This window comes from Aphidius gifuensis, linkage group LG1 (assembly GCF_014905175.1).
Source record: "Aphidius gifuensis isolate YNYX2018 linkage group LG1, ASM1490517v1, whole genome shotgun sequence".
Taxonomy (NCBI): Eukaryota; Metazoa; Arthropoda; class Insecta; order Hymenoptera; family Braconidae; genus Aphidius; species Aphidius gifuensis.
In genome coordinates this window covers 24405935-24419257 of record NC_057788.1, presented here as the reverse complement: position 1 = coordinate 24419257, position 13323 = coordinate 24405935, and the positions used below count along the sequence as shown (strand labels likewise).

At 26.1% G+C, this 13323-nt stretch overlaps 5 protein-coding genes across 7 annotated transcripts; 2 read left to right on the top strand and 3 right to left on the bottom strand.

Moving 5' to 3' along the window:
* Positions 1 to 2288: 2288 nt before the first annotated feature.
* On the top strand, positions 2289 to 4558 carry LOC122855929 (annexin B9-like). Of its 2 annotated transcripts, none has more exons than XM_044157637.1 (6): positions 2289 to 2476; positions 2788 to 2852; positions 2989 to 3370; positions 3772 to 4098; positions 4173 to 4354; positions 4475 to 4558. In XM_044157637.1, exons 2-6 carry the CDS (start codon positions 2826 to 2828, stop codon positions 4526 to 4528), a joined length of 972 nt encoding a protein of 323 aa, XP_044013572.1. In that variant the 5' UTR covers positions 2289 to 2476; positions 2788 to 2825; the 3' UTR covers positions 4529 to 4558. The 2 variants fall into 2 exon arrangements, with proteins under 2 accessions (XP_044013572.1, XP_044013562.1); XM_044157627.1 differs by having other exon boundaries at positions 2458 to 2648.
* A 186-nt stretch (positions 4559 to 4744) lies between these two features.
* On the bottom strand, positions 4745 to 13310 carry LOC122855972 (DNA repair protein RAD51 homolog 3-like). The gene is made up of 7 exons (XM_044157697.1): positions 13159 to 13310; positions 13011 to 13096; positions 12809 to 12936; positions 12624 to 12730; positions 5483 to 5766; positions 5214 to 5402; positions 4745 to 5140 (listed from the first exon to the last, which is right to left on the bottom strand). Exons 1-7 carry the CDS (start codon positions 13256 to 13258, stop codon positions 5117 to 5119), a joined length of 918 nt encoding a protein of 305 aa, XP_044013632.1. The 5' UTR covers positions 13259 to 13310; the 3' UTR covers positions 4745 to 5116.
* On the bottom strand, positions 5838 to 8327 carry LOC122855503 (protein asteroid-like). 2 transcript variants are annotated; one of them, XM_044156931.1, is made up of 2 exons: positions 8236 to 8299; positions 5838 to 8146 (listed from the first exon to the last, which is right to left on the bottom strand). In XM_044156931.1, exon 2 carries the CDS (start codon positions 7859 to 7861, stop codon positions 5885 to 5887), a length of 1977 nt encoding a protein of 658 aa, XP_044012866.1. In that variant the 5' UTR covers positions 7862 to 8146; positions 8236 to 8299; the 3' UTR covers positions 5838 to 5884. The 2 variants fall into 2 exon arrangements, with proteins under 2 accessions (XP_044012866.1, XP_044012856.1); XM_044156921.1 differs by having other exon boundaries at positions 5838 to 8327.
* Positions 8664 to 11018, bottom strand: LOC122855528 (protein asteroid-like). Its single transcript, XM_044156968.1, has one exon. The coding sequence runs from the start codon at positions 10971 to 10973 to the stop codon at positions 8802 to 8804; it is 2172 nt and encodes a 723-aa protein (XP_044012903.1). The 5' UTR covers positions 10974 to 11018; the 3' UTR covers positions 8664 to 8801.
* On the top strand, positions 11297 to 12627 carry LOC122855862. The gene has a single exon (XM_044157527.1). It carries the CDS (start codon positions 11298 to 11300, stop codon positions 12600 to 12602), a length of 1305 nt encoding a protein of 434 aa, XP_044013462.1. The 5' UTR covers position 11297; the 3' UTR covers positions 12603 to 12627.
* Positions 13311 to 13323: the final 13 nt, after the last annotated feature.

The following is a 13323-nucleotide window of genomic DNA, read 5'->3' as shown; positions in this document are numbered from 1 at the left end:
TTAAATTTTCAAAGAAGAATTTTTTCTCTGTACGTATTTATTTTAGCACTGAAGAATGTAGAATAACAATATTATCACTTGTAATTTTACCTCACTTTTTTTTATCATAAGTCGTAAAAACAATAACACACTGACTCATGAAGCAAAATAATGTTTACAAAAGATAAAATAAAACATTACATTTTTGTAAAATGATTTCACATGTTGCATATATATTTTAAATATATAAAAAAAATAATTTTCATAACTTAAATAATAAATTAAATACACAAAATATTTATCCTTGAAAAAAAAAAAAAGTTATTATTTCTATTTTAAAGTTAATCTTAATAGCTGTTAACGGAATTCTTTATAATTTTAATTTTTTTTTATTTATTATTTAAATATTTGAAGGATATAATTTATTAAATTAAAAAACATATTTTGCAATTGGTGAACGTTTTTTATTTATTTATTTATACATTGATACAATTTATTATATTTTTGTAACATATTTGTATATGTGCAATGTGCAAACTTAAAATTAATATTATATTCCAATAAAATTTTATTTATTTCCATATTTTTATGTATAAAATTAAAAAAAAAAAAAAAATACATTTCAGTTTAATATTTTTTTTTTTTTTTAATTTTTATTCTCAAGGATAAATTCCAAGGCCTTGATTTCTTTGGCTTTTTCTTCAATCATTTGATTTAAATATTCCAAAGAAGATTCTTTTTCTGCCATACATTCTCCGTCATAAACAACATCAAGCTGAGAACTTTGTGATATTCCAAAAGTGCTGATGATTGTATTAACCAAATATCTCCATCCTGAAATTATTAAAACATATCGAATAAATATATATACAGTCAGAATTTGGTATAGTAAAATAGATATAAATATTCTTACGATTTCCACATGAAATTTTCTCGATTTTTGAACTTTCAAGCTCCAAAAATAATAGCTGTTTAACTAAAATATCCATTTTAAATTCAAACATTTGAAATAGCTTCATTTCGTTGGCTGTTTTTTCATCATCTTCTTGTGTATTTATTTGTATTATTTCCACGAGATTTTCATCGCTGTTTTCTTCATCATCACACAAGTTTGTCTTTTCTTCTTTTTCTATTGATTTATCATCATCATCAACAAAATCCAATTTAATTGTATTTTTCGATTCCATTTCCTCATTTTGCTCCAATGCATTATCCAGCTGTTTTGTTGGATTGTCTGTCAAGAAGCTGTCGACTTTCTTTATTGTCGAAATTGTTGTGGTAGAAACTTGTCCTTCATTTTTCTCAGTGGCTTCTTGGCTTGTCAATTTATTTTCAAAAATATCAATATTATCATCATCCTTGATTTCAGATGCTCCAATAATACCAATAAAAACCAACAATATAACCCATCCAAAAATTACTTGGCTATTCATTTTTGTAATGTATATTTTTTTAAAATACAATCAGTTAAATATTTTCAAGTTGACTGTTGTTAAATATTCACAAGAATGACAAATTTGAGCTTCGTACTTGGTTTTAAACTATAAAATTATCAACATTCCAAATAATATTAGTAATAAAGAAAATAATAAAAATTTTATTTGTTTACAAAAAGTTAAAAAATTTATTTTATTATGTACATTTTTTTCTCAAGGTCTAACATAAATAAAAAAAACAACATTTTTATCATTTTAAAATATTAATAATAATGTTTTTATTTTATTTAAAATAATTTTTAAATAAAAATTATGAGTAATTTTAAATTTGAGCAATTGAAAATTCAAATTAATTGATGATAAATGACCGTCAGTCGGTAAAATCGCTAGCGCTAGGTAAGTAGACGCCATCTTTAAATACAAAAAAGCGCGCAAATATTCAATTTATTTATTTATACATTATTTAATTTTTTAAAACTATAACGCTATAAATTCTAAATTTATAAATCTTTTAAAACTTCCAATTACTTTCTAATTATTTTTCCTTTTTCCTTTGAATATTTTTTTTTTGTTTTTCATTTGTTAGTAATTTAGTATATAGACTAATAATATATCATCTATTTAAAAGCACACTTTTAGACGATCAATAGATCAAAAGATTTGTAACATGCATGCTTTCGTTTTTTTTTTTTTTCTTCTAAAAATCTAGGTCTTGATGGTTTTTGTAAGCTAATTATTTTTCCTTTTGAATAATTTATTTAACAATTCATCACTACAATTAAAAAATGATTCATTGGCATAAAATAAAAATATTATGTGTATATTTCTATTTTTAGAATATATGTAAAACATTATCATGAATTATTATTAGTCATTGATGATTATTCATTTACTCAAAATTTTCTTTTGAGATTTATACTGCAGAGAGGAACGTTTGTTTACGTGTCCTCACTCCTCACATACACATACTGGAAAAAAAAGCAACACACCTACAACATTGACAACTTGATTGGGTGGGGCCTGTTGTTGGCTTCGTCATTGTATTACTACCAGTCAAAGCTGTAAGTCACATTATTTAATCAAAAATTATCAACAATATATATGTTCAAGTCTTTTCAAATAAATTAATAACATTATATATATTTTTTAACATTATTATCACTGTTTTGTTTATTAATTTTAACTTATTGTTTTGATATTATTTCATCATCAGATTGTAAAATCTTATTACCGGTATTATTCAATAAAATTTTAAATAATTAATTAATACACATATTTATTTATCAAATATATAAAAAATCAATTGATTTATTTAACTATTGATGTTGACATGATAATGTATTAATTTTATTTTTGTTTGTCAAATATTTAGATTTTTTTTGGAGCAAAATAACACATCAACAAGACAAAATGTCTCAACAATATTATCCATTCAAGGTGAGCTGATAAAATTATTGTTGTTGTTATTTTTTAAATATGACTCATGATCAATATTTATTATTATTCATGATGACCTACTTGATGTTGATTAAAAAATAAAATGAATAATAAAATATTAATTATTTAATTTTAGTGTACTCCAACTGTATATCCAGCTGATCCATTTAATGCTATTAATGATGCTACAGTACTTTATAAAGCAATGAAAGGTTTTGGATGTGATGGAAAAACAGTTGTTGATATATTAACAAAACGTGGTGTTGTACAACGTCTTGAAATTGCTGATGCATATAAAACACAATTTGGAAAAGATTTAATAAGTCAATTAAAAAGTGAATTAACTGGTAAACTTGAGGATGTTATGGTTGCATTAATGACACCATTGCCTCATTATTATGCTAAAGAACTTCATGATGCTGTTGCTAATATGGGCACTGATGAAAGTTGCTTAGTAGAAATTCTTTGTACACTTAGCAATTATGGTATCAGAACCATTGCATCCTTTTACGAAAATCGTAAGTCAATTTATTTATTTATTTATTTTTTAATTTTATTATGTTGTGATGATTGATGAAAAAACAAAACGTCAAGGTCGAATCAAGTTCTATAATTAAAAACAAAATAAAACTTTGGAATGAAAAAAAATAAAAAAAACAAACAAATAAATGCGAAAGTTTTTTTTTTTATTATTTTTATGGACTGATGTCATCGCTTGACTGGTGTTGTAAATATTTAGCCGTGGGCTGATGCGTGTAATAATATTCCTTCTCAGAATGCCGGTCTATTACATCATTCATGTTTTTTATTTATTTATTTTATTTTTTCTTTATATGTGACTGGCATGATAATTAAATTTTTTTCTACAGTTATTTATCTTATGAAACAACCAATATAATTGATGTATTTTTCTCAACAGTTTATGGACGAACATTGGAAGATGATTTAAAAGATGATACATCTGGTCATTTTAGAAAACTGTTGGTATCTCTTGTCCAAGCAAATCGTGATGAAAATCAAGGTGTTGATCATGCACAAGCACAAAATGATGCACAAGCACTTTTTGATGCTGGAGAAAAAGAATGGGGTACTGATGAATCACAATTTAATTCTATACTTGTAACACGTAGTTATCAACAACTTCGTCAAACATTTTTAGAGTATGAAAAAATATCTGGACATGATATTGAAGTTGCTATTAAAAAAGAATTTTCAGGAAACATTGAAAAAGGACTTCTTGGCATTGGTAATTTATTATTTATTTAAATTTAATAATTATTTTATTCATTGTATGATAATTTAATTTATTTCTATTATTAGTCAAGTGTGTTAAATCGAAGGTCGGTTTCTTTGCTGAGCGTTTACATGCAGCTATGCATGGAATTGGTACAAAAGACAGAACACTAATTAGAATTGTTGTCTCAAGAAGTGAAATTGATCTGGGTGATATAAAAAAATCATTTGAAGAACGTTATGGAAAATCACTTGAGAGCTGGATTGCTGTAAGTTTTTTTTAAACAAATTAAAATAATCTATATATATAGGTATATATATATATATGCACCTATAAATTGCTTTTAATTCATCATTAAAAATAACTTAATGTTTTTTTTTTTCAACAGGGTGACACTTCTGGTGACTATAAAAAAGCTTTACTCTCTCTGGTTTCAACATAAATATACCAAGTTAATTATAAAACAATACATTTAAAGAAAAAAACATCACAATTTTAACTGTGTTCAGGCCAATTGCGTCAATATTTCCATTTATTTAAACTAAAAAGACAAAGAATCTATTACTAATTTGTTTATCAAAAATTTTATTGATACATTTTAGTTATAATTTTTTTTCTTCAATTACATCACATACAATGCAATTTTAAGTTTGATCAATTTTTATAATCACTGCTCTGTAGATCAGAAAGCCAGTTTTTTTTTTTTAACTCGAGCTTTTTCCAGAATAATCTATTTTTAAATGTATCGCTTCATGTTCAAAATAATGTTTTTTTTTTAAATATATATACATTTATAATATATGATGAATTTTTAAGAACAATATTTCTACACAATATATATTTTTTTTACTCGTATTTGCATTTTAAATAAAATATATATATATAATTGAATTTGCAAATATTGCTTATTGAAAATTGTTAATTTAAAAAAAGAAATCATTAATATTTTTTTCAAGTTTATATGCTGACACTTTTTTTGTCATTGTTTAATATTAAAAATATACATGAATAATTAACACATTATTTATCATTAAACTGTACCATCAGTTGTTACCTTGAAAGTAAAATAAAAATGAATAAAATATAAAAATGATTTATTAATAAATATATATTTAAATAAAGCTTACGTCAAATGGAATTATTGTTTGTGGTAAAACATTTGATTTAATTATTTTAGCTGCAAATCTATTGTCTCTTATTCGAGCTAGCATGAGTCTTCGGTGAACACGATGAGCCACAGTGATTCCAGCAATACTGGCAACACAATGTTCTCCTTTACTGTCAATTTGATTTGATAATTCACTTGTCATCACAACCTGTATAAAATTAATTTTAAATTAAATCAACTGTATGAATTATAAATTTAATATTTAATTATTTTTCATTATCAACTAACAGCAATTTTGTGTTTCATTGCAATTGCCTGGAGATCTTTAATGATATTTGTGTAGTACTTGATTCTCTGGAATGGTTCACCAACTGATGAAATTATTGGAAATGTCAAACTGTCAACAATTATAAGTCGTAAACCATAGCTTGTCTCGAGATTATGATTTAAATTTTTTAATTCTGAACATAATTCTTCAGGTGATCCTGGTGACATGACTAATATTCTATCAAGCATTTGATCCTCATTCAATTTTAATTGTGGATGTAATTTATTGTAGCCTTTAATCATATCTAAATTTATAAAATAATAATAATAATAATTGTAATAATAAACAAAAATAATATTTTAAACAACAATTTTAAAAAGTTTAATTCAATTTTTTTTTATTCAAATCAATATATAGGTAAATTATGATACTGCAAGAACAGAAAATGGATTTTGTGGATCGTAAAATAAATATTGATTTTTTTCTGGTATTTCTAAATCACTTTCAGCAGTTAAATATTCATCTTCATCTTTTTTTTTACGATTTTTATTACGTTTTCTTTTTGGGCATTTTGAAATGTCTTCTGTAACAGTTCCCAGTATATTTAAAATTTTTTTATTAAGTAATTCAAATACCCTAAATAGTCTTGGACAGTATTCAAATTTTTTTTCAATATAAACAACAACATCATTTCGTTTTAATAAACTTGTATGTATATTATAAAGTAATGTACCATTAAATAATTTACTTGGACAAACAGGAGTATATGGATTACCAAGAAGAGCATTAAGATGCATTGAGTGTTTAAGACAACTTTGAAATTGTGCAAATGCATGAACAATTTTAATATCAAATTTATTTGGATTTGAAATAAGTTTATCATCCATTTTAAAATTATCCATAAAATATTGTGATGCAACAATACAGTCATCTTGATCAACCAACTCTAAAGCTTCAGTGATACTTAAATCATCTAAATTATTTAATTTTTTTTGTAATTTTCTTGATTTAATAACTGCTTCAATTTCACTCTTGAATTTTTCATATTTAAGTTTTGATTTACGAGGTCCAATGTGTTGTTCAATTATTCCAATTAACATAGATACCAAAATACAGGTCAAATGAATTCTCGTTCTGTCTGGAACAACATTTTGTCTCATCCAAAAAATAATAGCTGCCACATACAAACGCCAAGGCTCAGGAATATCATCCAGTTGATCACTCTCATCAATTCCCAAAACTTTGTCAATAAATTCTTTTCTCCTTGACATATCAATGTCTCTTAATTCCTCAAAAATTAAATCACCCTGTTCAACTTTAATAAACTGCCTGGTAGAATGATGTTTTACTCTTATAGTCAACTGCAATGTACTTTGACATATTTTATTTGGAATAAGTAAACTAAATATAGCTTTGATAATTGGTACACTAATTTCCGTAGCAGATGGTACTGAAAAGTCTTCAATTTGAGTTGTCAAAAGAAATATACGATGGGTAATCATGTTGACAAAATAAATTGGAAAATTACCAGCCAAATGTTCTTTCATAAACCATTCAGGCACAGTCTTGGCAAATTTACCTTCAGTAATTAAATCTGGTAAAGTATCAAGCTCATCATTAACATCAGCATCATCTTCATCATCATCATCATCATCATCATCATCATCGTCTTCTTCTTCTTCTACATCTTCAGCATCTTCTTCTTCATCTTCTTCATCTTCAAAAGGCTCTTCTTCTCCCTCTTCCTTCTCAATTGCAACACCAAGATCAACAGCATTCTCATCAAACTTGAAAATTTTGAATTTGTTATTGACTTGATCATTTAGAGTGTCTTGAGTCAATCCAAGTGGCTCCAACATATATATTGGCATAGTCAAATAGCTATTAATAATATTTTCAATTAAATAAAGTGCTTTTTTTCTTCGATTATCAGGAATACTTTCAATAATAATACCAACTGCTGTATTGAGAGAATATTTTCTAAGCCAATTAAATGTTGATGCTATTTTTTTCTGTTGTAAAACTTGTTTCTTCACTTTAGATAGCTTCATTCTCTTGAAAAAATTACGAAAAGTACTTCTTTTAATATAATCATTGCCTAATAAAATTGAAGCAAGTGGCAATCGTTGAACATCAAGACCTTTAAAACGTTGTAATAATTTTTCAACTTTATAAATTTTACATTTTTTCATCCAGCCAAGCTTGTTTTTAGTTATATTATAGTCCAGAGTATTATATGGAATATACATTGTTCCATAAATATAAAAATCTGAGTCATAACTTAAAACTGGACAATTGAGAATTTTTGCAATAGAAGCAATGCAATCATCAGCTTCAAGTGGACACATGACAAATTTAATATTTAATTTTTTCATGACATTTTTAAAAACATCAGCCATAAGAAGAGGAAAATACTTGGAACTATGTTGACATTTTGGTTTCCAGTTTGCAGCAATAGCCAATTTAACCTTGGCTCTTGAACAAACTGTTGCTTTTTTTTTATTTTCCCAGCCACCATCAAGCAACACAATTGGTTTAACATTACACTTTTCTAAATCTTCAAAAAAATGTATAATACAATTTGCAAATTGATCATAGTCACCACCAAATGTACAATTACATTTTGACACATTGCTGTAGAGCTGACAACAAAGACTCCAGCCATCAATCACTAGGTTGGTATTCTGAAGAACAAATGATTCAAAATAATAGTCTGATCTATTAGCAATATATGTTGTTAATCCTCTGATACCCATTATTGATATACAGTCACCTTATTTAATAATAATAAACTTGCAATGTTTATTTATCATTGACTCGTGTGTATTTTTATTTTGTTTGTGACATCAGGTTAGGTTGTCAATTGTCATGTGATCAAGCAGCAAGCTTATCAAAGCTTATGAATCATGTCGCCACCAAGCAACATGTTGATGTAAACAAACATTAACAAGTGTAACTGGTTGTTGGCTTGTTGCATTTAATTTACTTACAAACATTATAGTTGGAAAAAAAAAAAATCATTTAATTTATCATTTTAAATGCATACTGATGAATATATTTAAAGAGGTATACCTATAATAAATATATTTAATAAATTGATACTATCATCTAGCACCTGGTACTCATTCAATCTCAGCTGTGAAATAATATTTTACTTATATCTAAACAAAAATAAACAATAATAAATAATATTAAGACCATTGTTAAAAAATTATATAAATGCTTTATTTAATGTATCTAAAGTATAAATGGTATTTATGATAATGCAGAAAGTTACTGATTTTATTCATAATCATGAATTTCTTCATCATCATAGCCAATAAAAATAAATTAATTTTTTTATTTTGAAAAATTTGGAAAGAATAAAGTCTTTTCATATTCTTTAGAAATTTTAGGTATTGGACGTGTCATTTGTTTTTTTGGTATTTCAATCTTTAAAGTAGTGAATATTTTTTGATGAAGTAGTTTGAATACTCTAAACAGGTCTGGAGAATATTCAAGTGCTTCCTGAATGTGTGTAACAACATCAGCTCGTTCTTTTAAACTATCATGTACATTGTAAAGTAAAGTACCATGAAAAAATTCACTTGGACATACAGAAGGATATGGATCACCAAGAAGAGCGTTGAGCTTCATGACACGTTCAAGAGAACTTTGAAATTGAGCAAATACATGAACAACTGTTCTATCAAATTTTCTTGGATTTGAAATAAGTTTATCATTCATTTTAAAATTATCCATAAAATATTGTGATGCAACAATACAATCATTTTGAGTAACTAATTTCAAGGCTTCAATAACAGTCATATCTTCTTCACTATTCAAGTTTGTATTTGTTTTTTGTGTTTTTTTAAGCATTATAATTTTTTCAATTTCATCATTAATTTTATCAAATCCCTTTACTGATGTACGAGATCCCATGTGTTGATCTATTACTCCAATCAACATAGACAATAAAAGACAAGTTAATTGGTCTGTTGTTCTTGTTGGAACAACTTTTTGTCTCATCCAAAAAAGAATAGTTGCAATATATAATTGCCAACCTCCTGGCATTTCATCTAGTTTATCATTTTTATTGATACCCAAAACTTGATCAATAAATTCTTTTCTTTTTATTATATCAATTTGTCTTAATTCTTCAAGACCTATAATAGATCGTTTAACATTAAATGATCGTTTGACCAAGTTATATTTTTCTCTCAACATAATGTCTAATGTACTTTCACTTTTATTTTTTGGAATAAGTAAACTAAAAATAGCTTTAACAATTGGTATACTCATTTCTCCTGATGATGGAAAGTCAAAATTTTCAATTTGTGTTTTCATTAAACACATTTGTTGACTCATCATCATGATAAAAGAAGATGAAAACTCACCAAGTAAATATTCTTCCAGAAACCATTTAGGCCAGCTGTTAATAAATTCTTTAGTAGTCAAATTGAATGAATTATCAACATCATCATTATCATCATCGCTGTCTTCGTAATAATTATAATCTTCTTGGAAGTCTTCATTAAACTTAGCTGCATGAGAATTGCGTTCAACAAGAAAATCACGTTCATCAAACTTGAATTTGGTGACTTGATTATCCAGAATGTCTGGAGTCAATTCAAGTGGCTCCAGCATATATGTTGGTAAAGATGCAGTACTGCTATTGATAATATTTTCAATCAACTTAATCATTTTTTCTCTTTTTTCTGGATGAATACGATTGACAATAATACCAACAGCTGTATTAAGAGAATAATTTTTAAGCCAATTAAATATTAAGGCAATCTTTGGTTGCCTCATATAATATTGTTGTTTTTGATTGAAAAATTCATCAAAAGTACCTGCTTTTACATAATCATTTCCAATTAAAACAGATGCAAGTGGCAATAAAGAAACATCAAGACCTGGAAATTGTCTTAATAATTTTTCAACTTTATAAATTTTGCATTTTTTCATGAAACCATATTTGTTATGTAACATATCAGCCTCCAAAGTATCAAAAGGAATATACATTGCTTTACCAATACAAAAATCTGAATCATAACTTAAAACTGGACACTCATAAATTCTTGCAAGGGCAACAATAATATCATCTGCCTCAAATGGACACATGAAAAATTTTATATTCATTTTCTTCATAACATTTTTAAAAACATCAGACGCCAAAATAGGAGAAAATTTATCATTATCTTGCGAAGCTGGTATCCAGTTTGATGAATCATCTAATATTTTTTTGGCTTTTGATAGAATTTTTGATTCTTTTTTCTTTTCATAACCACCATCAAGTATGACAATTGGTGTGACATTACACTTTATTAATTCTTCAAAAAAAATTTCAATGCTTTTTGCAAATTGATAATAGTCACCACCAAATGCACAATTACAATTTGATAAATTACGATAAATTCGATTGCTAAGATTCCAGCCATCAATCACCAGTTTTGTATTTTGCAACAGAAATGTTTCATAAAAATCGTCTGAATTTTTTTCAATGTACGTTGTCAATCCTCTGATACCCATTTTTAAATTGATTTACACTTGTTTTGTCTTTATTTCATGTTCACCTGTATGATTTATTTTAATTGAAATTGTTGACTTGTCAGTTATTGCGTAGTTTATTATTTATTGTTATTTATAATTTATATAATTATATTAGCCATAAACAATGGTCAGGTTAGACTGTATTGAAGCCAAACTTATCATGATGTCGCCACCAATCACCATGCTGAATTGTTTAGTAAACAGCAATTGACAAGTAAAGCCGGTTGTTGAATGTAACCAATTACTCCAAAACATTCCAATTAATAATAATCTAAAAGTTATTTATCATTATTTTCATATAAAATGTTGGAGTGGAACTCTTATTACTCAAATGCATGTTACGGGTGTGGTAATTGGGGTCATGGATATCCATTGATAATTTGCAAAGGTTGTCGAGCAGTATCATTTTGTGAAAAAGACTTAATAAATTCACAACATCAACAACTATGTAAAATTTTAACTGAATTTAGAGGAAATCAACCACATTTTCTTATGCAGCCAAATGCAAAAGAAATGACTCGAGAAAAATGGACAAGTTTAAAATCCAATATAATGCTGATAGTACAATTAAAACTTGGTAGAAAATTGGAAAAACAAGAAGAAGAAATATTTAAATTTCCACGAAAATGTGTATCATGTTTTGAGTGTAATCCAGATGAACTTGAAGATTGTAAAATATGTCCAAGTACTAGTTTTTGTAAACAACATATTCAAGATAAAGAACATCATGATGAAAAATGTAAAAAACTTCTTGAATGTGTATCATCAGATGTTTTTTTTTGTCCAATGTTAAAACGAGATATGCCTGCTGCTAGACTTGATTATAGTAACATGAAATTACCTAATGATATGGAGGATTTTTTTAACGATTGTGGACCTGATATTATGCCATTTCCTCACAGAGTTCAAGCATCAGCAAATGCTGAAATTTATACAAGACCATTGACATTATTATATGCAATGGAAAAATTAAATTTTAATAAAAATAAAACGTTAATTGTTCATGTTGTTGGAGCAAATCTAGCTGAACTTGAGGATCCAAGTTCTTTTGAATTGTTAATTCATTATCGACCACACATAACTGAGTTAAAAATTATTTTTATTGGTCCTGAATTACCTATGGAAATTCCAGAATATTGGACACTTTGTGATAGCTGTAATCATCATCAAGTCAAGTTTAAATTGACAATGATACCTTCATTATATCATGACTATGCAAAGACTAATAATTTTATTAAACCAGATATTATTATTGGCTACAATCTTGGTATTCACGAGTGTCTCGTAGCTGATTCATCAAATGACACATGGCCATTATCAATCAAGACAATTGCTGATCAAACATGTCCATTTATTTGCACTGGATATACTCAAGATGAAGCTCAACAAGATCATGAAAAAATAATAAAAATAACAGACAAATTATTGCCATTTATATTTGAAAAAAATCCATTTTCAAGCCTCAGACATTTTAGAGACTTTATTACTGAAAATTTTTTTTATCAAAATCAATATTTATTGATTTATAAAAATAATAATATTATGGAAGACTTGGTGTCAATTGGAAATCTTAAAATAACTGATGATGATTCAATGATGTGCAATTAAATAAAAATTAAACATATATACCTTGAAGACGTTTTGTAGAAAATCCATTTCGAGTGTCAATGTAAAGTGATTTACCCTCAAGACCACCATATTTTTTTGGCAATTGAACTGACAGTGATATCTGAAAACTAAAATAATATTGTAAATAGTATTGTCATTGATAAGAATGATTATTTGTGATGATGACATTGATCATTAATTAATACCAAATTTGTGTTTTTCCTGATCCTCGTTGTCCACAAATTTCATTTATTGTTCCACATTGAAATCCACCATTCAACAAATTATCAAATTTATTAATAAATGTTTTTACACGTTCACACTCAATTTCTGTCTATTTTTTTTTTAAATATAATTATTATTTTAAGATTATTATCATGTCCAATATTTATTTGTCAATTAATTTACCTGCCAATACTTTAATGCTAATAATGCTTCTGGAGGTTTTAATAATTCTTTTATTATTTTTGGATCAACAATTTTAGCTGCAGCATCTGTAAAAAAAAATAATTTAATTTTTTGTTTATTAAAATATAAATCATTTAATTTAATTCACCAGGTGCACTCTCAATATCTTCAACATAAAAAAAGCCATTTTTTTCGAGTAATTTAATTAAATCAATTTCTATTAATAAACTTGCTATTGGTCTAAACATTTTTTATTTACTATTGAAGAGATAAATAAAAACAATGTTATTTTACTTTTGAAAGCTATAAAAAA